This window comes from Colletes gigas, unplaced genomic scaffold, assembly GCF_013123115.1.
Source record: "Colletes gigas isolate AHSC1104 unplaced genomic scaffold, ASM1312311v1 Colletes_gigas_Sc00031, whole genome shotgun sequence".
Lineage (NCBI taxonomy): Eukaryota > Metazoa > Arthropoda > Insecta > Hymenoptera > Colletidae > Colletes > Colletes gigas.
The window spans coordinates 1,003,852-1,028,891 of record NW_025106660.1 but is presented as its reverse complement, the minus strand read 5'-3'; the positions used below and the strand labels follow the sequence as shown (position 1 = coordinate 1,028,891).

The 25,040-nt window shown below is 37.2% G+C and overlaps 2 protein-coding genes across 2 annotated transcripts; both read left to right on the top strand.

The window, feature by feature from the left end:
• Positions 1-3,279: 3,279 nt before the first annotated feature.
• LOC122402015 (tRNA-uridine aminocarboxypropyltransferase 1) lies at positions 3,280-4,593 on the top strand. The gene is made up of 4 exons (XM_043404508.1): positions 3,280-3,713; positions 3,783-3,923; positions 4,001-4,184; positions 4,298-4,593. Exons 1-4 carry the CDS (start codon positions 3,483-3,485, stop codon positions 4,591-4,593), a joined length of 852 nt encoding a protein of 283 aa, XP_043260443.1. The 5' UTR covers positions 3,280-3,482.
• Positions 4,594-5,058: 465 nt separating this feature from the next.
• Positions 5,059-24,773, top strand: LOC122402009 (UBA-like domain-containing protein 2). Its single transcript, XM_043404500.1, has 4 exons — positions 5,059-5,645; positions 12,706-12,780; positions 20,536-20,629; positions 22,420-24,773. The coding sequence occupies exons 1-4, from the start codon at positions 5,538-5,540 to the stop codon at positions 22,569-22,571; spliced, it is 429 nt and encodes a 142-aa protein (XP_043260435.1). The 5' UTR covers positions 5,059-5,537; the 3' UTR covers positions 22,572-24,773.
• Positions 24,774-25,040: the final 267 nt, after the last annotated feature.

Sequence of the window (25,040 nt, the reverse complement as noted above, 5' to 3'; positions counted from 1 at the left end):
TAAAAATCTGTGACCAACAATCGTTGGTCGAAGAAGAAACAAACGAAAGTGCAATCAACGATGGAAACAATCAACGAAAGAATTTTTGAGAAAGAATTTGTTTCTAAATTCTCATCAACAAAACAGAGAAATAGACCAAAATATTGCCTGCCTGATATAATGATTAATATAGAAAATCAAACTCCTGCCTAACTATAAATCTAAATTCATTTACATCCTACCTATCTAATCATCTAACAAAATACATAGTAAATATATTCTTCCTTGTTGATCCTTCGACGAAGATTTCCTGAAACATACTGTTACATTCTACCTAACTATAAACCTAAATTATTAAAACATAAATTGAGCAATGTGAAACAAAATACATGAAATACATTCTTCTTTCTTCTTTCTTCTATCTTCTATTTATCCCACGATGATTTCCTGAAACACGAACAAAGCAATATCAAACAAAATTGTAAGAATTCTTAACTGTTACCTTTATAGACCTAAAACTTCCATAGGAATATGCTCTGTAACAGAAACTTGTTTAATAGATTAGTAAGAGAACAACACTGAATCTGTAAAACTACAAATACTACAACTACAGGCAAGTGCTGTGACAAAGTAAAAATAGTAGATAATATACGAGGTTACTTTGACTCTAAAATATATTTATCGCGAAATATCTTCTTGCACGTAAATCTAATGATATATTTTAATAAGTAAAGAAAGACTTTGGGTATCCTCGATATCGAAGATACCCAAAGTCGTCGACTAAATTATGAAAATGAATTTAATTATCGAAGAATGTAAAGAACAATCGGAAGCTACTAATTTGACACTCGTTCTAAAGTTAATATAATTATAAGTATTATAAATGATATTAAAATCATGACTCTACTTTCGATCGATATTACGATATTTGTCATATTGAAAATTGCGGCGTGTAAAAGCATCGCACGCTTGAATAAAACGCGACGCGACACGTGCTCATAAGCGTGCAGTGAGTGTGGGTATCAGATTGATCCCCCCCCGGCCTTGATTATCAGAAAAGCAAGTCGCGCCCCTGACCCACGTCTATCGGGCCTCTCTACGTACAACCGCCGGGCCCTGGAGGACACACGGTCACAACAGGACCCGCTTAGTACTCGAGAACGGATATGGGTCAGGAACTCTCGCCGGAGGTCATTCTCTTTTCCGTATAAAGAGGAGAATATATGCGCTCGGCGAGGCCCCACTTAAGCTGAACCAAGCTGCACCGGGGTTGAAGCGGTAAGAGCTATCACACCTACTACACAGGCGTCACATGTTTCATTCTATCAAACAGAGGTGATCGAGCAAAACTCTCCGATCCTTTCGGTCGAGACATAATCTCGGAAAGCGAGAACCAGAGAACAAGCGAACGAGAGGAAGTTGTACTATTCATATATGTATATGTACTCATTATATATTCATTTTAAAATCAGTGTCAAATTAAAAATGAATCTACTATGACATTCGTCATCTTGAAAATCGCGGTGTGCAAGAAGATTATAATTTTAAACAAAAGATACTCAGATAAAACAATATACATGTGTTACTATTCACGGGTAACATTCATACCCGCGGTCACTACACTTGCCAAAGGTAGCACGTATACAACCAGTCGAAGCTTAAGTCTAGTTTAATTGTACCGAGCAATTATTTTGTTTAACCCCTTGCCTTACGATTTAATTTCCAACTGTGCGTGCCAAAAGGTCCAAGGTCCATAGGTCCGGTAGACTTATCACATCTTTGAGACGTCTTGTTCATGTTTGGCCCGGTAGACTTATCGCTTCTCTGAAACATCATTGTAAGCTGAGGTATTAAAAAGGAGGTTCTTAAACACTTAAAAATGATCTATCACCTAGCTAAAGGGAATTGAACAGAGTATATTGGCAATATGTTACAAGAATTTAAGCTGAAACGTAAAAATAAACATCTTATATTCATCAGTGTCATCGAAGCAAACATGGTATATGCATTGACACCATGTTATACATGTCAAAAGGGGCATTGTTATATTCATCAGTGTCATCGAGACACCAAGTTGAATCGACACCAAACAATCAAACGAAATGGAAAAATCAAACAAAGTATCTCCGTAGAATGTTACGAGAATTCGAGCAAGAATATACTATTACATTATTATATCTTGCAATATTATACATATCAAAGCAGTCAGATACATAAATAAAGTTGAATTCACATCAAACAAACAAATAAAAATAATAAAATATAAATAAGTGGAGTGGACTTACTACTTGTTGTCAGTATATAGGGTAGTTACCACTGGATCAGCTGTAAAGTAAGAAAATATTCATATTATAGCAACGTCAGTTAGGCAAGCAAGGCAAAATCAGTTCATTGAAACGAAATTGGTATCAAACGATAGAATAGAAGAGGGGAGAGAATTTTTAAACAGTTCTTACCGTAGTCATCACCGTCCGGCACTGGTCAGTAGTGGTCAGTAGTGGCAGGAACGCGAGCCAGCACTCGTCAGTAGTGGTCAGTAGTGGTCAGTATTGGTCAACCATGGTCAGCGCTGGCCAGTAGTGGTCAGCAGCGGCCAGCAGAGGTCCTCGGTTCACTTCAGGCGATTTGTACACTCCCGAATCCGCGACGCGACTGAAGAATTCTTCGCAGTGACCCTGCTTATACGTCTAAGGTGATGGAAGGGTGGGGAGACCAGTCAGAGCCAAAGCTGGAGTTAACAGTTAAGACTGGCTTGTCTACGAAGAAACTATTTCGATTGGTCCCACCTCTTGACCATTTCTGGCTCCTCACTGGAATGCTGACCTCGATGTCAACCTCACTGTTGACCACTAGTGACCATAAGCTAGTCATTGTTGATCATCGACCCACCGATCCATTACGAAGATTAAAGCCTTTTTACGAGGAGCCCCTTACAATTTGATGCATGATCTTTTTAACATTTTGTTCCACTTTGGAAGAGTGCATCTCCGCAACCAAAAATAATTTTTCCAGAACGATTTGAAATTTTTTGTGTTTTGCAGAAAAATTTCTGCACCTACCCCCGTCAACAATATTTTGAACAGGCTTGAAACACAGACGAGATCGTCTGTGGTTAATAGACACGAAATCGTATGCCGATTGGCGCGAGTCGAAGTTTTTAGAGGGAAAAAGAAAGGCTCACGATCACCATCTTTCGCGAATTCCTGAAACTAACTGAAGTTATCCGCAGTGCAGAACTCACGTACACGTAGCTGTGCATTAGTGTGCATACGTGGAAGGGCAGTTTCCTTTGGGCACCGGTATGCCGTCTGGTAACACTGTATAATTCATTACGAAATTTATCACACAACTTGAGGTTATTTTTCTATAGCTATGTGTACTTCCGCATTCACGAGTGATAACCTGCTTATTAACGATACTTATTACTTTGATAATTGTGTAAAGTATCGTTACGGATAGGAATTATATTTTATGTTTAATTAGACATTCATGTTATTAAAAATATGGCGAAACCCGACGTGACAATTGATCATACCAAAAAACTTTCAAACTTGGAGAAAGAACAGAGAGTAATTGATAAGGCGCCATTTCGTCATTTAAAAATTACTGACGCCCAAGTTTTGAACACGATAGAAGGCCGAGAGATATGTAACCGATGTTATAAATCACGTAAATTCTTTTGTTACTCGTGTTGTTTACCGGTCATCGCTGAAAAGTACTTTCCTAGAGTGAAGGTATTGCAATTAACAGAATACATTTTTATATTTTACGTGAATTACAACTGAACAAGTTTTTGTTTTTAGTTACCAATTAAGATAGATATTATTAAGCATGCACGTGAAATTGATGGGAAAAGTACAGCAATTCATGCAGCTGTATTAGCACCGGATGATGTGAGAATTTATACATATCCTGATTTCCCAGAAATATTAGACAAGGAAAAGGTATAACTGCAAAAACAACCTACGTATCGTTTAATTAAGTAAAATATTAATTTGATCTGAATAACATCATTGTTTAGACCGTCTTAATTTTTCCTAGCCAAACTGGCATAAGCATTGAATCACTTTTTGAAAACAAGTTTAAACAAGGTAATAACAGAATCATTAATAGGACAAAGAATACATTTCCCATAAAAAGAGCTATTTTTATCGATAGTACATGGCATCAAACAAAAACTATTTATAAAGATCAAAGACTACGAGGTGAATATAAAAACAATTTTTATATATATATTTAGATTTCGTAGATAATCTTTAGTAAGACAAATCTATTGATACAGAAAAAATGTAAAACAATATTTAATGTTAATTTGTAGACTTACAATGTGTCATTTTAAAATCAAGAATATCCCAATTTTGGCGTCATCAAAAGAAAAGTCCACGATGGTATTTAGCTACAATTGAAGCAATTCATCAATTTTTAGTAGAATTGCATACGTGTGCATTTGGTACGATAGAAGGATACACTGACATAGAAGATATACCTGAAACTGATCAAAGGTACAAGGGACAATACGACAATCTTTTATATTTTTTTAAATACATGTATGAAAAAATTCATACTATCTATGATCATGATAGGTTATGGGCATATAAAAGACCATTAATATAATTCTGTGATAATGAATTATTCTATAAAAAAGTATTTAATGTCTTATAGTTTAATTAATAAAAAAAATTGATGTTAAGAGTTTTCCTGTAATATATACTTTAACCATAAAATAAGTCACTAAGTATGTAACAAATCTTGTGGTAACGACAAAATTATTAACCTAAATTAATTTTTTCAATTACTTATACATCGATAAATGAGGTAATAATTTTATATAATTTTTAAATAGAAATACACACAATATAAATGTAAATGTTTGTTACTTTCTTCTCTTATTTGTTAACCACAATCGGCAAGTTAGGAATCATATTATAGGAAAACGCCATAAGCAGGCTTGCAAACTTACAAACATTAAACGTAGTCTCTAAACATTACGAAAACGATGTTTCTCGAACAGAGGTGGGTGACCTAATAGGTATTCCCAGCAAACGAAACACGAAATCATGTTGTCTATTTCTGTGTTAAAATTCCAACTTGACCAATTCTAGAACGTAAACACGTAATTTATTGAAAGCAAGAACACGAGAATATTCGAAAAAAATCAGGTACTCGGAGATGCACGAGTGGATCGTTTGTCACTTCGAAACATTTTACACTGTTTATTATGTATGAAAATAAACAATCGAAACGGAGAGCGTGCACGGTAAAAAGAACGTCCCCAAACATAGGGGAGGCGGTACGCTCGCTCGCAAAGAACTGGTAGTGACGTCACACCATCCTCGTCTCTTACGTTCCGTAACCCGCGGTGTCCATCAGCCGACTGCGATGAGTTTAGTTTTGAAAACAAGAGGCTGGTCGCCGCTCGTTGGCCGCGCTCGCGTCTAAACGAAAGCTCGAGGCAGAGTCAAAGCTCGGTGATACGGAAGATTGTGCCGTACTCGTGTCTTGTGCGTGCCTCGTTTCGTCTGGTATTTTCTCCCTTTTCGGAAAAACGTGACGAAAACATGGACGCCCTTCGCGAGCAAGTGATGATCAATCAGTTCGTACTGGCCGCAGGTTGTGCCAGAGAGCAAGCGAAACAGTTGCTGCAGGCGGCACACTGGCAATTCGAGGTGAGAGAATGCTTTTCCGCATCTTTTTCGTGCGAAACACGGGGAACTTCACTATGTTTGCGTACACCGCGGTTCGATATACGGCTACGTAAACAAAGCCAGCGAAAATGGCCGACCGTCCAGGCGGTACTGTCGTCGATTCGACTCGGAATTATTACGTGTTCGCACGATTTGAATTGATAAAGCCGACGTAATTCACTGGACCAACGTTACGTTGCCGGTTGGCACGTACGTTCGCGTTGAAGCCCGATCGATTCGTAACAATTCCGATTCGTAACAGTTCGCGAGTCCGTGAATGCATTTACTACCACATAGAGACGAAGTCCATTCATAAAAATCGTACGATGTTGCTAAGAGGTTTTGTTCGTTATTTGTTGCGACCAGTGGGGATCGTCTGTAGCCCGCCAAGGTTACAGCAACGCACGATACTTTCTGATTAACGCGTTACAAAACGGCTTTTGTTTGTTTTCATTTACCACGCTTGTATTTAGCAATAAATTTCGATTTTAGACTTGGCTTTTATTCACTGACATTGTCGAAACGCGCGTAAAGTTTCGTTCTCTTAAAATAGATCTGTGTATCTATGTATATCGCGTTCAATTTCTTCGAACATACCTTGTTAACTGGCTCGGCTATTAACAATGGAAACAATGCTGACATCGCGTGTGCGGCAATCGTGAACAATAATTATCTTTTCGGTGCCAGGTTTCCAGGCCTATCGATTCACGAGGTATCGTTTGTGCTAAAAGCCTCCTTCGGTTTATGCAAATTAGATCGCATTTAGCTCTCGTCCGATATACCGTACACTTGCAACTTAACGACCCTTCCTACGTAATATCCAAGAAAAGTAGTATAATCCGTGCCGGCGTCGTGTAATTATTAGAACTCGTGTGATCGTTCATTAAAATTGTAAATGAAAACAAAGCGCAACGACCATCTGTGAACTGCCGCGTTCGATGTAAACAATCTTGATGTACAAACTGTTTCGTTCGTTCGTATACGAAAGTGTATTTTTGTATACATTTTACTAAATCCTTTTAGTACAAGAAACGTATCGAAAGTACGATACCACATGTTGTACCTATCTTGTTAATTTAGTCGTGTCTCAAATTATCTGTTGAATATTATTTCTCGACGTGTCTACATATCACGTACCCATATACAGGGTGCTCATAAATTAATGATATGAATTTTATCAGTACTAGGTTGACTCTCATTGAAATAAATAGAACAAATTATATTTTCTCTGTCAGCGATTAGTCAATAATTTAACATTGTTATATTGATATTAATTATTATCTTATTATCTTCGTGGCTACTTGTGATGTATCTTTAATATCGTAACTTGAATATACTTAGTTTTCGAACCCACGTTCGCCGACGTTTCCTTATCTATTTCAATGGTTACCACACACATGCAAAGTTGGTATACCACGATTCTATGACCACATTGTAAACGCGTGGCGTGTTTTAAACGGAATCCGTAACGAAATTCGCGCTCGTTCCTGTCGATACTTTCACGGATTCGTACGGCTTGCGATTTTAAGCTTAACGGCTCACAGTAATGCCAATCCACGAGTTAAAAATTAATAACGCTACTCGTCGTGTAATTCCACGCCGTTAACCGAAATACGCGAAGTTGACGTTTCTGGTACTTTCACATGACATACACAATGAGGTCAAGAACCTGCAGTGGCCTTTCCAGCAATTAGTATCTTATCCGCGACCGAGTATTATCGAGAATTTCTTTCGCGAAATGGTTCGGCGTTTCTGGTCGCGAGTTCGGGGAATAAACAGAGCGCAAAAACAACGCTGCTAGAATTTTGCTAGTACTATTAATAAATACATAGTGGTCGTTCCAACTCCGTGGCGATTGATCCTCCTTATTCAGAATAGCAGGTTATGTAACCAGATCGTAATATTAAATTAAACGTAACTGTGTTTACCAGGCGATTATTAGCGCGTTTCATACTTTACGCTTGGACATCAGTCATGGTATCGTAGATACAAAAGTTAATATATATTTAACATGATTGTTTTTACACGAAGTTAGCGGCGAACGTGTTAATTCATAATTAGTTCCTCGATGATAGGTTGCGAGATTAGATTGGTTATTCCGCGCTGTGTTTACTAAGCGATTGCAACAGAAGGCTAGACTTGAAATTGTAATCTCGCTTGTACTTCAAATATGAGATTTCACAAGAGTCGTAAAGGATCTTTAATATTTATGTAATTCTGTTACTATTATCGTATAATCGCCTTTTGAAGACAGGAATACGTTTTAAATAATTCTGTAATAATTTAATTCGGTACCGTTTTCAAAATTATCTAAATATAAACACGTAGAATGATGTATTGTTATTGTTGTTAGAAGTTACAACACGTGTAATGTAAAATCAATATTTTATGTCTGAGAAAGTATTATTTGCTACTTTTTAGTAGTTTAGAGTAGAGAGAATTCAATGCTTTCGTTGAATTCAGACTGAGAACTTTCTCTGCTCGGCTGCTAATACGTTTAACAACAGATTACGACATGAGTTGTAATGACTACTGGCAAGTCTGTTACGTTGCTCCAGTAAGTACCTTTCCAGTTCTCTCTCTCTCTCTCTATTCCCCCTCCATCTTGACCCCTCTCCTCCCTCTCTATTTCACCGTCAATACACAATACTCAAGGTATTTTCTTGATTAGTAGCGATGGAATCGAACATATCGCAAGTACTAACGAAATCTGATCGGATATATAGCAGGGTTTCTCAAACTGTGAACTACGAACCCCCAGGGTCGATGGTGCATACAGAGGGGCGTCCAAAATGTTTGGAACGTGCCCCTAAAACAAAAGCAGTGTCCTTTAATGCAGGCTCAGTATTCGCATTTATTATTAACTTATTATATTTTATTAGTGAAACTTTATTCTTTTATTCATATTTTTTATTTATTTATTTATTATACTATACAATTTATTATTTATTACATTTATTTTTATTTTATTCATTCATATTCTTTTTAGAAACAAAAAAAGTATTACGTAGAAACGGTATTTTTTAACAGTTTTAAACGACGCGGTAACCTTTGAGCCGCCATTAAATACGTTTCCACAGATTGTCTACGGTCTTGTGTCAACACTTTCATATTAAAATATTAATTATCTTTCGTCATCGGCTCTAGACAAAGAGAATAATAACTGTACACAGAGAAAATAAAATAAAAGGTGGTGCAAATTACCGCGTTCAAATATTTTCCAAGCAAATCGTATACTTTTGTATACAGTATGCAATAAACGTTGAATCGTTTCGAACACCTTTATTCTTTTTTGTGGTTCTGTCAGGAGTAAAAATGGTACAGAAGAGTATTATGCAAATATTTACTGCAGACTCCCGAAGAAACAGTTTCAATATTCTACTGAACGATAAAACATTGTTCGTATATAAAACCAACTGGTAAAAATTTAGTGGTTGTAATAGAAAACCTGCTAACGTAACGATACAAAGATTGAATATCATCTTGAAAATAAACTGGTAAAGAGAGATAAAATGTCTAATATGAAATTGACCGTCAAATGACCTTGAGCAACAAAAGGTACGCGTAAATTTACGAGTTCCGGTATAAATATACGCGTATTTCGTTTCAGAATAATTTTGTCAACCAATATAAGAGAGGTTAAAAAAAGAAATACGTGACACGAAAATAAAATTCTATGAAAATCAGTCTTCGTCGACAATAAATTCGAATACTAACTGCGAATGTGTATGTATATCCTTTTTAGCTCGGTAAACATGTTAAAATTTAGTTGTAATTGGTAGCATAAACCAGGATTCGATGACATTCAGGGGTCTAGGATAACGTAGGATTTGGATGATGCAAGATTTAAATGACGTAAGATTTGTGTGACTCAGAGAAAGGCAGATATGAAATTTATGTATGTGTATGTAGTTCGACGAGTTAGATGGGATCTCTGAATCCGTGACAAAAAATAAAAGCTATACGACAAAGGTACATAAATAAATCGAAGATATTGTAAAAAGAATTTTGCCCGCTTCGGGCGTACCTAAATACACACACGACCGTCATCGTATTCTTAGACTTCGTTCGGAACTCGCGCGATATTGATCACTCGAGATCGACTTTTCACTCGTAGTCACTGTTTATTTTTAGCATTTCGTATCGTATTAGCGGGAGCGTGCAAGTGCCAAATATTTTTCCTTATTTTCGCGCTTCATTCTAAAACGTTTTATTTCGTCATACGACGCGAACCGCTATTAGAAGATGCGATTGCGCGGTTCGCCCGCGAGGATGTTCACTCGGCTAGGGGAAAACGAGACTATTGTTATCATTATCGTGCGCCCGATCGTCAAGGCATGCCATTTAATCAGAGGTCCCTTTCAAAGATCGGGTTCCAAGCTAGAGACGCGGGCAGATTACGACGATCCATTGCAGTGACATCTGGCAAAGTCCATCCGTTCTGTTTTTGTCACCGTCAGTGTGTCTCATCGTCGACTAGGGATGTTCGATTTAGAACCGATGTTCTAGAGATCGAAATTTTTTATCTGCGACCACAGTGTCGTACCGCGGACAAATTGATGGTATTATGCCCCTAACCTATTTCGTTCGACGTGTTTTTATTTCGGCCATAGACTCGCGAATATTTCTTAAAGTCGTCAAGAAAGATCAGTTCAGCCGGTCAGCTCGTCGCATTTCCGAAATTATTCGTGCACGTTCGCATATAATGTTGATCGTAAGATGAGAAAACAGTGCCAGTACATATCGGAGAACCGTGAAAAATAGCACACAGCATAGGTGGCAACGTGCCATTCTCTTTTATTCTTAAGACACGGCCCGGTGTGCAGGATACTTTGTTTGCAAACAGCGCACAACCGACTATTCGCGAACGATGTTTTCATGGAATTGGTGTTTTCGTGAGAAACTTACCTCTTTCAATTAAAAATGTTACTTTCGAGTGTTATCTATTAGCAAGGATGGTAAATCCAATGATATGCGATACTCTATATAAATTTCAATTTTTGACGATGGAAAAATAAGACCCATCCTAATGTATACTATAATTAATGTAACAAACGTAATGATAAGAATCTTCCAGGTACTCGTACTGTGAGATAATTGAGTACATATGATTTAACTACGGAAAGCTTCCACATAACATAATCATCCGATCGTTTTATCAAATGATCAAATAATTTGATTATTTGTTATCTTTTGGCAGGGTTTGTTGACGTGAGTAGAATTAACATTAACATACTCGTTTCGGGATTGTTTGTCGTACGCAGCTTTTTCGACAAACACAGATAAGATTTATTACTAACGGTTTATCGGTATCATTTATGCGATACAAGAAAGACAGTTATAAATGTGCTGATACCTCATGCACCTTCAACGATTCTTCCCATTCGATTTTATTCTCAAAATCATTCGATTCAAAAAATCAATTGAAAACTCTAAATAATTATAGTACGAAATATATCCACACGTATTTGCCCTATACTTTTCTATCGACAAGTCGGAAGCTCATAACCTATTCGTGTCGACAATTTTCTGCGGTTTGTTGTTGCACGGAAAGGTATTTCCGACGAAAAGTGAGTAATATTATGAACGTAGTTTCCAAAGAAAATAAAGGAATACCAAGAAACAAACAAACGGAATGCGTCATGGTTTTTCTTGGCATTAACTTCGTTTCAGGCTTCGTGAAATCGAGACCGTCTCTATCCATGTGTATGCGAGAAACGAGCGCGAGATTGTGTGTAAATTTCCGTGGCAATTGGGTCGGTTAAAAGTCGTTACGTTCGCATCAGCCGTTGATCAGCGGTCGGTAAACTTTCGTGTGATCGCCTAAAGCGCCGATAAAACGCGCGTTTATAATGTTCTGTCCCGTAATTTAGTACGCGGTACTCGACAAACACGAACGTGTCGCGGCGAGCACGTAAGGCATCTATCGACGTGTGCATTGCGGTCGAACTATGGTTTCAACTGTATCAACAAAATACCAAATCAAAGCATGTATACCTGTCCACGTCACATTTAATATTTCAACCAGGGCTAAGACATCTTGTCAAAGATGATTATTTGCCCGCTAGAAAGTATAGTATAAAAGAATAATGATATTGGAATAATATTTTAGGTTAAGAATGACACCAGAGCTCTCCTACGCGCGTTAATATTTAGTTAGAGAACCCGACCCGCAATCGTTGACCAGAGTCACGCGATATACATACATACATACAAATGTATGCTATGCGCCGCAATGTACCGTTTATAGCAAACTGGCATTTACGTTCTCTGGCGAGCACACCAAATTTTTCGCGCGTAACGATCGACGAAGTATCCTGACAAAAATTTCGATGAACTCGGCGTAGAATTCAACGTACGTAGGAATTTTCGTACGTAACGAAATATCATTGGGGGATCGTGTTTCAGCTTGCAATTCGATCTTGTAACACTCATTGAAGTGTTAACATTATCGCTATACCATACCACCGTTGATAAAGCAGAGTGTTTGCATGTAAAGTAACGATAATCGACGAAGGCTTGACATTTAAATAAACAGCAGAATTGAAGAATTAATTTATCCTTAAAAAACAAGACACGCTTGTAACTTGAGAAATATCGCTGAAGAGTTAAGGCAGTGTTTTTCAAGCCGATTTAACAATAATATTCAACTCTGTATGCCACTATCGATATTTACAAACACCAAACAAATATTACAGAGAAAAGAAAAAGTCAGTCCTGGTAGGTATGGCAAGTTGTATTGGGTCAGACATTTTAGTCAGGATTTGTAATACTTGCGAGTAAGCAAACATGACTCGACACTGTCCACATTCTACTTAATGATGTTACCACATTCCCTTCAATCTGGAATTGATCTTCCTTTCTCTCTGCAATAGCAATAACGAGTAATCGCCAGATTATAAACGTATCGTTACAAGACCAAGGAAAAGTACGTTTTTACTTTATTCTACGCTACTGTCGAGTGTAAACTAGTTTGGTGTAACCGGAGAAGGTGTCGAGTGTCGTTCGTATCTAATCTTGGTTCTTTTTTTGTACTTTCCAGACTGCCCTCAGTATTTTCTTCCAAGAGGCTGCGATACCTCCATGCGCGCAAGGACCTGGTACGCATTTCGGCCAAGTAAGTCGAATCCGTCGTTTTGCTTTCGACGAAAGTTATCGGTTAGCGTAATGTAAATAATGTTCGAACGAAAGGCACAGCCGGTCTTCGATCGTTCGTACTGGTGAACTAATCGATACGAAAGTATTTTCGCGTCGCGAGCGTCGACGGCGGTTTCGTCCCAGCCCCTCTCTCTCTTTTCTCTCTCTCTCTCTCTCTCTCTCTCTATTCCTTTCCAGCGGCTCTGTTTTATTTGTGTCACGTGCAACGATCCGCGACGCATCACACGAACGACTTTATTCATTAAGTTCGTCGCGCGAATTGCGACGAGATCACGTGCCAGAAAATAAATGTTTCTTTCATATATTTTTTTATTCGCTGCGGCCTTTCGTTCGCGCGAAAGCGTATTTAATTAGTTCTCGTAAACATCCGCGTATCTGGAGACCTATCGGCTGTTTTCGTTCCGTGCGAAGTAATCCATATTTTTGCTGTACGTTTCTTTAAATAGCCATCAATCATTGTTTATCGATCTGTTCGAAATAATTATACTGTAATCGTTAATTAACGTCACACGGTAATTGTAACGATCGTCGAAGAACATATGTAGTATGTTATACAGGGTGTTTTAAAATTATTTGATCAAACTTTATCAGCATGTTTTGACTAATTACAACAATGAAAAGGAGTCAATGCCTTATGTACGCGTCTGGTTTCATCAAAATCAGAGATCGTCGATTAGGTGATATTTTTTACAAGACGTAACTTGTTCGGATAATAGAACGATTGAGTATTAGGGTACATAGCTATTCAGATAATAGCGTTTTCATTGTAGCTTTATATCTGTGCTCCTTCCATACCTAAATATCCGAGTTATCGGTACTGAGTAAACGTAAGCTTATCTAAGATACACGTAACCCTCCAAGATGTCCCCTTTAGAATTAAGAAAGCCTACGTATCAGTGTTGTAATGAAAATCCATTGCACGTAGATAATTTTATGCGTCGGTGTAGAAACACACAATCTGTGAGTACAGATACACGCAACAGGCAAACAAACGCCACAGGTGCAAATATAGGGTGAGTCATCTAACTTGACGACTTTAAATTACTCGAAAATTACTTGCTGTACGGAACAAAATGTTTCAAAAAAGAATAACGAAACGAATTCGAGGGAGACAAAATTTAATGTAAATAATTTTTTTTTTGTAGACTTCCGAGTTATTTAACTACTAAAGTGTTGCTATTTTGGACGGGTTTGATGGTAACGCAGTTTCATATAGAATTTATTATTATTTCACAGGCGCGTCACGCGCTAAATAACAATAAAAGATTTTCTTTCGCGACCTTCTTTGATTGCAGGGCGCACCTCACCTCGGTTAGGGTCGGGCCCCCACTTTGGAAAATACTGGTTTAAATTCAGGCCAAGGTGATAATCATGATCATCATTCTAGTAAACAGCGGTCCACTGCAGTGTTTGACGTTAACTAGTTCAGACTCCTCTTCTTGTACGCGTACTAATATTTCACACATATCTTTGAAGATATACAGGGTGTTCGGCCACCCCTGGGAAAAATTTTAATGGGAGATTCTAGAGGCCAAAATAAGACGAAAATCAAGAATACTAATTTGTTGATGGAGGCTTCGTTAAAAAGTTATTAAAAAATTAAATTAAAAAGTTTCAAATTATTCTGAAAAAATTATATTTAGTTACAGGGGTCAATTACAAGCATTTTTTGTGAGTAGACATACCCCTGAAATCCTGCCCACTTTCGAGAAAAAAATTCAATGTGTGAAATTTTTCGACTAAATTAAAAAATTTCAAATCGTTCCGGAAAAATTATTCTCGGTTGTGGGGGTCAATTACAATAATTTTTGATCATTTGGCATACCCTCGAAATCCTGCCCACTTTCGAGAAAAAAATTTGAGAAGGTGTGAAATTTTTCGACAAAATTAAAACATTTCAAATCGTTCCGAAAAAATTATTCTCGGTTGTGACAAATTATTGTCAATTACAATAATTTTTGGTGAATAGACCTACCCCCAAAATCCTACCCTCTTTCTAGAAAATAATTTAGTACGAGCGTAACTTTAAACGTTAATAACTTTTTAACGAAGCCTCCATCAACAAATTAGTATTCTTGATTTTTGTCTTATATTGGCCTCTAGAATCTTCCATTAAAATTTTTCCCAGGGGAACACCTTGTATATTGTATCATACATATTAAGGAGTTGGACAAATGGTTCGTTTTTGTCACAGTATTGCAATTATCGTGCTTTTGTAAACTGAGTATCTCCTGAGGCGAGAAACGTCAATCATTTGCATCATCGGTCAGAATAACCTACGCAAATAGATTGGTCCTATATTCGTATACACTTCGAGTATGTTTATTCGTGCACCGAGTATTATTAAACAGTACGCAACAATGTTGATACTCGAAATGCAACTGGCACTATTTCTAAATCACCGACAGTAGCCAACCACCCTGTACGATAAATCGACTATAAAATTCGTCGACTCACCGCCAACGATCTCGCTAACTCAATAGCCGGAATTATTATGAAACGCGTGACAAAGTATGTATGTTTGGAATCCGCCTCGTGATTAAGCAGGCAATTTAATGACACGGGCATGAAATAATTGAACCATTTTACATTCTTACGATTAAGTGAGCCTCGTTCGGAATTAAGTACCGTTTACCGAACACTTGTCTGGTTAATGCGCAATAAAATGTTCATCATTTACGTTTTTTTTTCTTTTACGTCCGACATTGTTAATGTACCGAAATGAATCACTCGATAACATCGTAATTAATTGTATCGCGAACGTAACGTGATCATGCGTGAAATTTATTTCGATGAATGACATCAGCGGCGATTCTCTGCTATTAAATCTTGAAAAAATATAACATAATATTTGGTATCGTTCTATAAACGTTCGATTCGCAGATACAAACTAAAGTCAAATACTCGTGTACTGTAATAAACGTTGATCTGAAATTAGTATATCGTGTTTACGTTAAATCTACCGTGAACGTCGTAATGCTTTTTCATTGTCTAAATCAGATAATATTACGAGATTTCTTTGTAAAGCGATTTTCGACATCGATAATTGTACATATTAGCATGCAACGTTACATAATCCGGCTAGAACGAAACTTCTGATAAATAATCAATATTGCCGCACCTAAACGCCGTTTTATACCAGTATTTATACTTTCTCGTATCTATTACGCTCAGCAAGCATTATGGAATTTTAAATATAATCTTTTACACTTTATTTGGAGCACGTGGTACACTTCGGCTGTCGGAATTAATAAATGTATACATTCGCTCGGTTCGTGCATTGACTGTGGCATGTATGAATAGTATCCTCGTTCGTTCCTTTTGAAGACTCTAATTTCTGTGACAGTTTTTTTTAGTGAAAACCCTGTCCCAGTTTGTCAACCGTTTGTCGTGTCTTTTTGCGTTTCAACTCGCTCTGCGACCGATCTATACCTGCTTAGAACGACGTGTCGACATGACGGACCAATAGGATTGCAAATCACTTTACACCACTTCATCTTTAACTTGAACAGATAGTAGCCACGCGTAAAAGAAATTATAACTGCACACATACCACAAAATTATAATTATCTTAATTTTGTTTTAAATTTTGCACATATAATTCTTCTTACTTAAAAAGAAACGAACTTATTTTTTTTATATTTAACGACTTTGTTTGCCATAGTAAAAAAAAAATATAAATTTAAGTGCAAAAAACATAATAGCAGAAGAAATAGCAATGTGAAATGGTGAGATTCGACAAGTTAAACCTATGCATTCGATATGATACAGAAATATGAAACATTGATATTTCCATTTTAAAGAGAAGTTCAGATATCAATATTATTTGTTTCGTTCCGATCACTTGTAGATAGTACAGGAAAAGTCAAGACCTGTTTTATTATTTATTGGTATCGCAATAACAGTGTTACGCAACAGTATATGACTTTTACGAATAAGATAACGAGTATATAAAATTTTCATTGATTTATTTCCGAATCTCAAACATTGGTTGATACGTCCCTAAAGGTTTCAGCGGTGCATGTTCCCGTTATCAGTCTCGTATAAGGAAAAAACATCGCGGAGGGTTTCAAACTACGCGTTACGTAAGATTTTGATAAGAGAAGAGGCAATCTCGACCATGTGCATTTACTTTTCAACGCTTCCGTCGTTCAACGTCACTCCATTGATCGATTCTAAAAATGTTAGTCACCGTAGGTCTCCTCCCATTTTGTTGCCAGTACCACGCTCTAAAATGAAGCTAAAATACTTAAAATCCTTAACCCTAATCCTATTGGACTGTTTGAATCATATTCCAAGTTTGAGTAACGATAGGGTTTGTAATTAAATTGATATGCTAATGACATCGTATGTATTATTAAGGTTTCTAACACTTGTTCTTCTGTTCTAACAAACAGTCGCATAATTTATAGTTCAAAGGAAATGGTGCATACGTTTACAACTTATGATTATCTTAAAGATGACTCAACACGTATGAATCAAATATTAATAAAAATAGCTTGTTTATGGTTGATATAATTAGCTATAATGAATGATTGGAATTAATGTTTTGAAAACATAATGGCAAAGAAATATAAGAAAATTTATGGCACATTTGTTCGCTTGTGTTCTTCCCGTATTAGATGTAAGTAATTGACATTATGACCCCGTCGATAAGGCACTGCGACAAAAAATTAGGTCATACAAAGATAGATACCGTTTGCTATGCCATTCAACATTTTCTTCCAACACGGTTTTCCATCGTGAAACGTGCTAGAAATAGGATGATTCACTCTGTATATTATGTACATTTATCTGTACACATAAACAAGTAAATACTTTCGTACATGTCTACATGTATACGATGTATATTCATTGTTGTCCGTTGGACGTAGCGTGTGTTTATTAGATCGAATCTGTACTCGAGTTGCAGCACGTGATACGTTTCGCGAAGTTAAATTGTCAATTAACCGCTTTAGGATCAGGACAAAATTTTACAATTGTTTATCATTGATTCGATGATATTCGAATACGCTTAACTTTATGTCGCGATTAGAATTTTTAAACACTACTAAATTCGAAAGAAATCGTCTCCCTCAAAATTAAAAAAACCCCTCGGGACCCTTTGACTCGTTATTACGAAATAACATTGGTATTTTACGGAGCACTTCGAGAATTAATTTATACAGGGTGTTCGACCACCCCTGGGAAAAATTTTAATGGAAAAATCGATAATACTAATTTGTTGATGGAGGCTTCGTTAAAAAGTTATTAAAAAATTTCAAGTCATTTTGAAAAAATTATATTTAGTTATAGGGATCAATTACAATCATTTTTGGTCATTAGACATACCCTCGAAATTCTACCCACTTTCAAGAAAAAAATTCAAGGTGTGGAATTTTTTAACAAAATTAAAAAATTTCAAATCGTTCCGAAAAAATTATATTTAGTTAGAGGGGTCAATTGCAAGCATTTTTGTTCATTAGACATACCTTCGAAATCCTACCCACTTTCGAGAAAAAAATTCAGTACAGGCGGAACTTTAAACGTTAATAACTGTTTAACGAAGCCTCCATCAACAAATTAGTATTCTTGATTTTCGTCTTATATTGGTCTCTAGAATCTCCCATTAATATATTTCCCAGGGTTGGGGAACACCCTGTATATCGCTGATCGCGATAATTCTATCAATTGAAATACTGTTGCCGTGTTACTAAATACGTTAACATTTACGCGATTCGAATCCGCGTAACCGCCGTCGCCGTTAAAGCCCTATTATCGGAGAGGGATCGTATTAATTTCACAGTCTGTTATTTTCAGACATCTGCGCAACAACGAATCGGTCGTATTTGGCTTAATTAAAAGACTCGTAAAGCCACGGCGGCATGACCATCGTTGATTCAGCAGAACGAGTTCTTCCTCGTTAACTTCTGCGCCCGGTTATTCAGCCGTCGGTTAAGATTTTGTTTTCTCGTCTCGCCTTCCCCCTCCACCCCCGCCTCGCCCCTCGCCTGTAACTTCGCATTCTTTTCGCCCCTTCTCTTCCCCCGCTTTACTTCGCGACTCCCCCTTGTTGCACTTCGTGTCCTCGGCCTGTTCCTTCCTCCCACTTTATTTCGGTCCTCTCTCCTTCCGATACTTCACATTATCGCCATGCTTGTCGGCTGCGGTTCGAACTTCATTGAACGAACTTCAATACGATAATGAAAGGCGGAGAGAACCACTGCAGGCAGACAGTTGCTAGGTGCGTTACTATTCTCGGTCGGCGGCATTCCGATAAGCCGTGTGCCAAATCTTGGCCCAACTACTGGACTAACGACAACGCTCGTATCCGACTGCGAAACCTCTTCGACTCTCCGCAGACCATTTTCGCTTTCCATTGTGTCGCGTAGCTGTTCCACAGATTTCAACGTCTTGGACAGTTAACGCGAAGATCACTGCTGGGACTTGCACGATACTTTATCGACTACGTTAACACGTTGACCTGCTACTCTGCTCTCTCATATGTACCTTCACTGGTCTCCATAGATGAACTTTAATTAACCCTTCGCACTCGGTTGCCCCCTCTGAGGAAACACAACGATATTATTGTTTTGAAGTGATTATACAGGACCAAATACATAAACAGAGAATGTAAAAAAAAGATACGTTCACTTGGATATTTGCTATCTATTTCGCAAGGAATTGTGTTTGAGTTAATAGTTAGGTGGTCGAAGAAAAGTCTCCGCGTGCAAAGGGTTCCAATTGCACAAACCGGTGGACTTTTACTTAAAATGTTATTAATATTTTTGTGCAATTAAATTTCTCGAGAGACGAAAATTATAACTCTTCGTCTAGGCAGGATTATCGAGAAGGGAACTCGAAAGTATTTCGCAGTTATTAAGCCCTCTGTTTAGATTCTTCTATTTATTTATGTAATCAGCCGGTCGTCGCCGCCCGAACACGTGTGCCCGTTGTATTGTCGCGTTCTGTCCACCTGGTACACCCGACGGTTACATTCAGGTCCTGGAGGTTCGACGACCTTAACAACCAACGGGTTCTCGGCTCGCAGAAAGCTGCTTTTGTTGCTCCCTTTTCACCCACCTACCATAGATTTGTGTCGCTTCGTTCGGCGGCTTACGTAAAACATTCGTTCGATATTTTTAGCTTCGCGGGCGAAACCGATGTTCCGCGGCGTATTTCCAAAATACAAGCAGAAAACGGCTGTAACTCTTCCCACCGTAACGTCTGTATGCTTCGGGCAGCAGTCGCAGGTGAAATTACATGAATGAAACTCGAAATGCGATTCAGCGAACGGGACGCGTCGTATTATTCATCGGCTCTGAAACACGATATAAAACGCGAATAAAATCTTAGCGTTTTAACAAATGACTCTATCGCGGAATGCTTCGTGAGCAGCTCGTACGGTGCATAACCAAATTAACCGAGTGAAAATCAATTTGTTCGAAATCATGTCGCGCAATATACGGTGACGGTATAACAATAACCGCGATATAAAATCTCTGCGTTCTTGTGACTGGCGGAAAGGCACGCGAAAGAGGTTGATTGTAGGTATCGATCCACAAACGAAGAATCTATGTTTGCAACCGTACCAGTCATGCGCCCTGATCTCGACCTAAATAATCATACACGCGATCCACACTAGAATGTAAACAAACAATGTTATTAAACGGACATACATCAATGATATTTATCGAGGCTTCTGAAAAGTCATAAGCATACATTTCTTTCGTAGATAACGCCCTGCAACACACCGGCCACGCCGCCAAATTTTCCTGACGCGCTTCTCGCGTTCTCCAAAATGTCCGCAGGAGAGAAAACTCCCTCGGGTAAGTTTCACTCTAATTATTTCTGCACTAGCGCGCTTTTTATTCGACAACTACCCGATCCTTTGTATTCATAAAAAAAAAAACTTTTCCTGAAATGCATGTAATCTTTTTCTGCGTTGCGTAATGTTTCATTCGATTAAAATATTAATTTATACGATAGTTATGTACGGAGCAGTAAGTAAGTACTTGCCAACCTTTCTTACATCACGACACATTTGGTGGTGGGGAGGTGCTATCATTTGGAGAGGCTAACATTTATGCGTCACGCTTGTTCAAATAGTAGAGATTGTGGTAACATAGTAAAGTAATTTTACAAGCAATTTGTAATAAATTAAATTCACAAACAAATCTTTACGATTAAGAACAATGTATTATCTAAATAATTTACGCGGCACACCTGTTTCGATGCACATTGATACGAAGCACCTGATTAATTCTTTCTTGAAATTTGAAATATTTACGAGGAGAAATTGTATTTGTTAACGTTTATAAAAACGATGAATATTATAAACTAATTATGATTGATTGACCTTTTATCAATTGAAATTATCAACGGATGTTGCAATATCGTTTTTATAACACCATTTGTTGATAACATTGTCTTATGATTAAAACAAATTTAACGCGGAAATTTAAAATAAATTAAAGCTAATCGGAATCAATTGGCTGATCGGCCTAAGGAAGCCGTAGACAAACGATGAATGCTAGTTGTATCTTGTTGGCAAAAGTGTACCGAATCTGTTGAAGCTTGCTTTCGCTAATAAAATTTAATTCTAAACTATTGTTATTATAGAGTAAAGATTTCATGTACAAAAATCTGATGGTAATTTCATATAACGATAAGACAGATACTTATGTGATCACATTTAGATGAGACACCTCGTATATTATACATTGTACCTGTTTTCAATATGTATCGTATTTGTTCAGAATTTGATAAGGTTCTCCTTAATACGATGAAAAGCACAAAAGTAATTGTTAACCTAAAACAGAAAAACGATAAATTAACTCGTATAAGTAATTACAATTATTTCGTTCGATAAAGTATTAAAAATAAAAAATTAAATAATACATGTCGCATAATATATTTTGGTAGTATTAAAACTATTAGTTTCTTCGTTTAAATAGACGATCCTATGTTTAAAAACTAACCATGTAACATTTCACTGATACGTGGCTTTTGTTGTTATAATGGTGTACCTAGATGTATTCTGACTTATTTTGTATTTTCATTCTAACAGTACTATTATTTTTAAATTACTATTCCACTGTATATCTGTTTTATGAACGTATACCATCGACGTTCGCGTCGTAATTTTTCGCCGAATCACATTTCGTTTTCCTTCCACCGAGGAACTTGTCGCGTTCCTTTTGCGCATACTAATCGATTTGGTAGAACGTTGAAAAACATTCTTGCACTTCGTATACGTTAGCCGTTGCTCTGTAACTCAGCCCTCGTGGCCATTTGTGGCCTACTTGGAACTTTAAATCAATCATTAAAGCACCGAAATGGTGCATTCTTACCGATTATTGAATTTGTTTTCGATACGAATACAAACTACTCTATTCAAATTGCTATAATTTCGACATTACATTTTGTTACTGTTTGAGTTTAATCGGTTTCGAGAAAAAGAATTCTCTATCCACGCTTTGTATATCATAAATGGCGGCGGTTCTGATTCTCGAGCATTACGCGATGCGCTACTGTATGCTTGTCATTTGCCGTTTCGCACGGTATAGCTGAAACGAGAACGAGGGGTTTAAATCAGAAATTCGTTGTACCATTGCAGGAATGTCCCCGAGTCAGAACGGATTGCACCAAAACTCGATGCAGATGGGGTCGACGGCGCAACATCACGGTGGCCGGTGTAGCGTGACCGGGAACGCGCAACAACAGACGCAGAGTCAACAACAATTTGGCCTAGGCGAGCCGCAGAGATAAAAGAAACTGGTCACTCGGCGGCCCCGTGCGCGTGATCCCGAGATCGCTATGCGATATGCACGTTAACGGCGTTTAAAAGAGGATGCAATGGTTTCACGAAAAAAATCTACTGCTCCCAAGAGTTACGCGCTGTTACGACACGAGCGATTATACCCCGAGATTCGCACACGCTCGTATCCTCATCCTCAAAAGGACGCATGATTTCCTTAAAGATACGCGCACACGCGTATGCGCACCGAAAAGAGGTTAGATTTATTTAGCGCGTGCGCGCGGGTAGAAGAGGCGATCTCCGTAAAACGGTCCATCGCATCGAATCATGGTGTATATGGATCTCTAGTAGCCGGTTACGACCCTCGATTGTTTGTTGTTCTTTGATGGTGCATCGAATGTCAAATCGTGTGATCGACCAAGCCTCCCGGAGCTCTCGTAACCATTTTTCTTCCGTCGATATACGTGTATGGTATGTCAAGTGATGTACCCAGAACGCGAGAGCAGAGGCTGCAAAGACTATTATCTTATTTTTTTTTTTTTTCTCACCTTTAAAACGCGCTGGGACGGTTAGTTCCTACAATTATGAAAGACAGCGATACTCCTTTAGCGTTTATAAAACAAAAGTTAGTATGCATCCAGAATGCCGCTTGATTGTAAATGAGTAGCGAGAAGCCTCCTCCACCGTCCCGGGTATCTTCCTCGTTGTTTCTCGATCTACAGACTCGCGGCTAGATAGGAAACATTTGCGGTCCGAGTACCGCGGAAGTCAAATGAGAAATTTAATATCACTTCCACGTCATAGTACAAAAAAAATTGCCGGCACTGGATAGCGTTTAGCGAAGAAAGTTAGGTTTCTTATTTTGTTATAGACGAACCCAGAAATATTACAAATCTAATTAAATTCTATTTAACATCGACTGATTAACAGATCGAAAAAGAACTCGACGAAACTTGTATTTCTTGTCGCCCTATTTTCGAACGATGATCGAACTTGATCAAGAGATCGACACGAAATCTGATATTGTTCTGTTTTGTTTTGTAACGATAACGTGTAAACGAATTATTCATGCTCGTCGTGAAGCGAGCGACGAATAAAAGAAGAAATACAAGAGGCTAATCATAGTGAACAAGAAACTACCACGAATTATAGTTATGTAAAAAAATGTAAAAATGAACATATTCATTATGTAATGTCCATTAGATGTATTTATATAAAGTTATTGTTTAAAAAATTACGAATTTCCAATCGTTATTCACAACAGAGAGATGACTTGCTCAGATTGTGGTATCCAGTGTGGGTCATTTTTTTTTTCTATTGGGAAAATAAGCAGTGGAGCCATATTAGCTGAGCTGTTTCATCGTCAATTGAATTTACAAAATACGAATTACAAATAGAGATTTCGTACTGCCTGTTTCACGTATAAATGATTTCATCATAGAATTTTCATATTATTCGCAGAAATTCTTGTACGGCAGCTTGCATAATTCACCGCAGATCAATATACAATAAAAATGATTTTTCATTCAATCATCTTTGTTTATAGTATGCCAATCAATAACGTAATGCTAAAATTTATTTACATTTTTCGCTCGAACGATTGTTTTCCACAACAGTGTATTTAATCTCACAGCGCATCTACAATTCGTATTTAGTTTGAGAGACAGTGTGAAAGAAAATATTACAAATGGATGATAGGTATCCAACAATGAAGCTTTGCTGTGAAAAAATTTATCTAAAGTTCAATTAATCCAGTCATAGTTTGTAAATTGTTTACACACAATTTATAATCGTAGCTTCGAAAAATGCAGTAAAAGATACTGTGATCAAGTGTAAACTAATTTTCATGGATGGAATAGTTCAAATATTCGAGTTTCGCTGCAGCTTCATCACTATGCATTCATTTATGTAAATATGACAGAATTATGGTCATACAGAATTTAGTACGACGAGATGTTTTTCTGTAAGGTGTATACGCTTTAAATATCTTCCCTGTGTTTGTAACGTATAGACCAGTGTCCCGAAATTTATTTACCGCAAAATATAGTTTATGTGTTATACTTTGTTGTTGTGACCTGATTGTAAAATGTGTATAATGTATTGAAATTACATTGGCGTGATACAATATTTTTTTAGAAGATATTTTGTTTGTCCTAGAGGCACACAAATTCCGGAACACTGGTCTCGACTATTATGAAAATACTATTATGTTAAAACTCATTATTATTATTATCATTATTATTATATTATTATTATTGTTTATTTGACTATCAATAATAATAAATAATGTTCATGTACATAATTCTGAAAAAATGATCTAAATAAAACATTAATAATGGTGCTTTCATAGATTTTTATATAATTTTATCTAACTCATTCATGCCCTTTATACTTTCAGCTAAAAGAGACATTGCTTGTAAAATTTATAATAAATATTATATACATGTAATACAGTCATTAATATGCTAACAAATATAAAC

Excerpts from the sequence above, each read along its gene's own strand:
- LOC122402015 (XM_043404508.1), top strand. The coding sequence starts at position 3,483 with ATGGCGAAACCCGACGTGACAATTGATCATACCAAAAAACTTTCAAAC. Across the intron at positions 3,924-4,000 it reads AAATATTAGACAAGGAAAAG|ACCGTCTTAATTTTTCCTAG; the intron begins GTATAACTGCAA and ends ATCATTGTTTAG. Across the intron at positions 4,185-4,297 it reads TAAAGATCAAAGACTACGAG|ACTTACAATGTGTCATTTTA; the intron begins GTGAATATAAAA and ends GTTAATTTGTAG.
- LOC122402009 (XM_043404500.1), top strand. The coding sequence starts at position 5,538 with ATGGACGCCCTTCGCGAGCAAGTGATGATCAATCAGTTCGTACTGGCC. Across the intron at positions 5,646-12,705 it reads CGGCACACTGGCAATTCGAG|ACTGCCCTCAGTATTTTCTT; the intron begins GTGAGAGAATGC and ends TGTACTTTCCAG. Across the intron at positions 12,781-20,535 it reads CTGGTACGCATTTCGGCCAA|ATAACGCCCTGCAACACACC; the intron begins GTAAGTCGAATC and ends TTTCTTTCGTAG.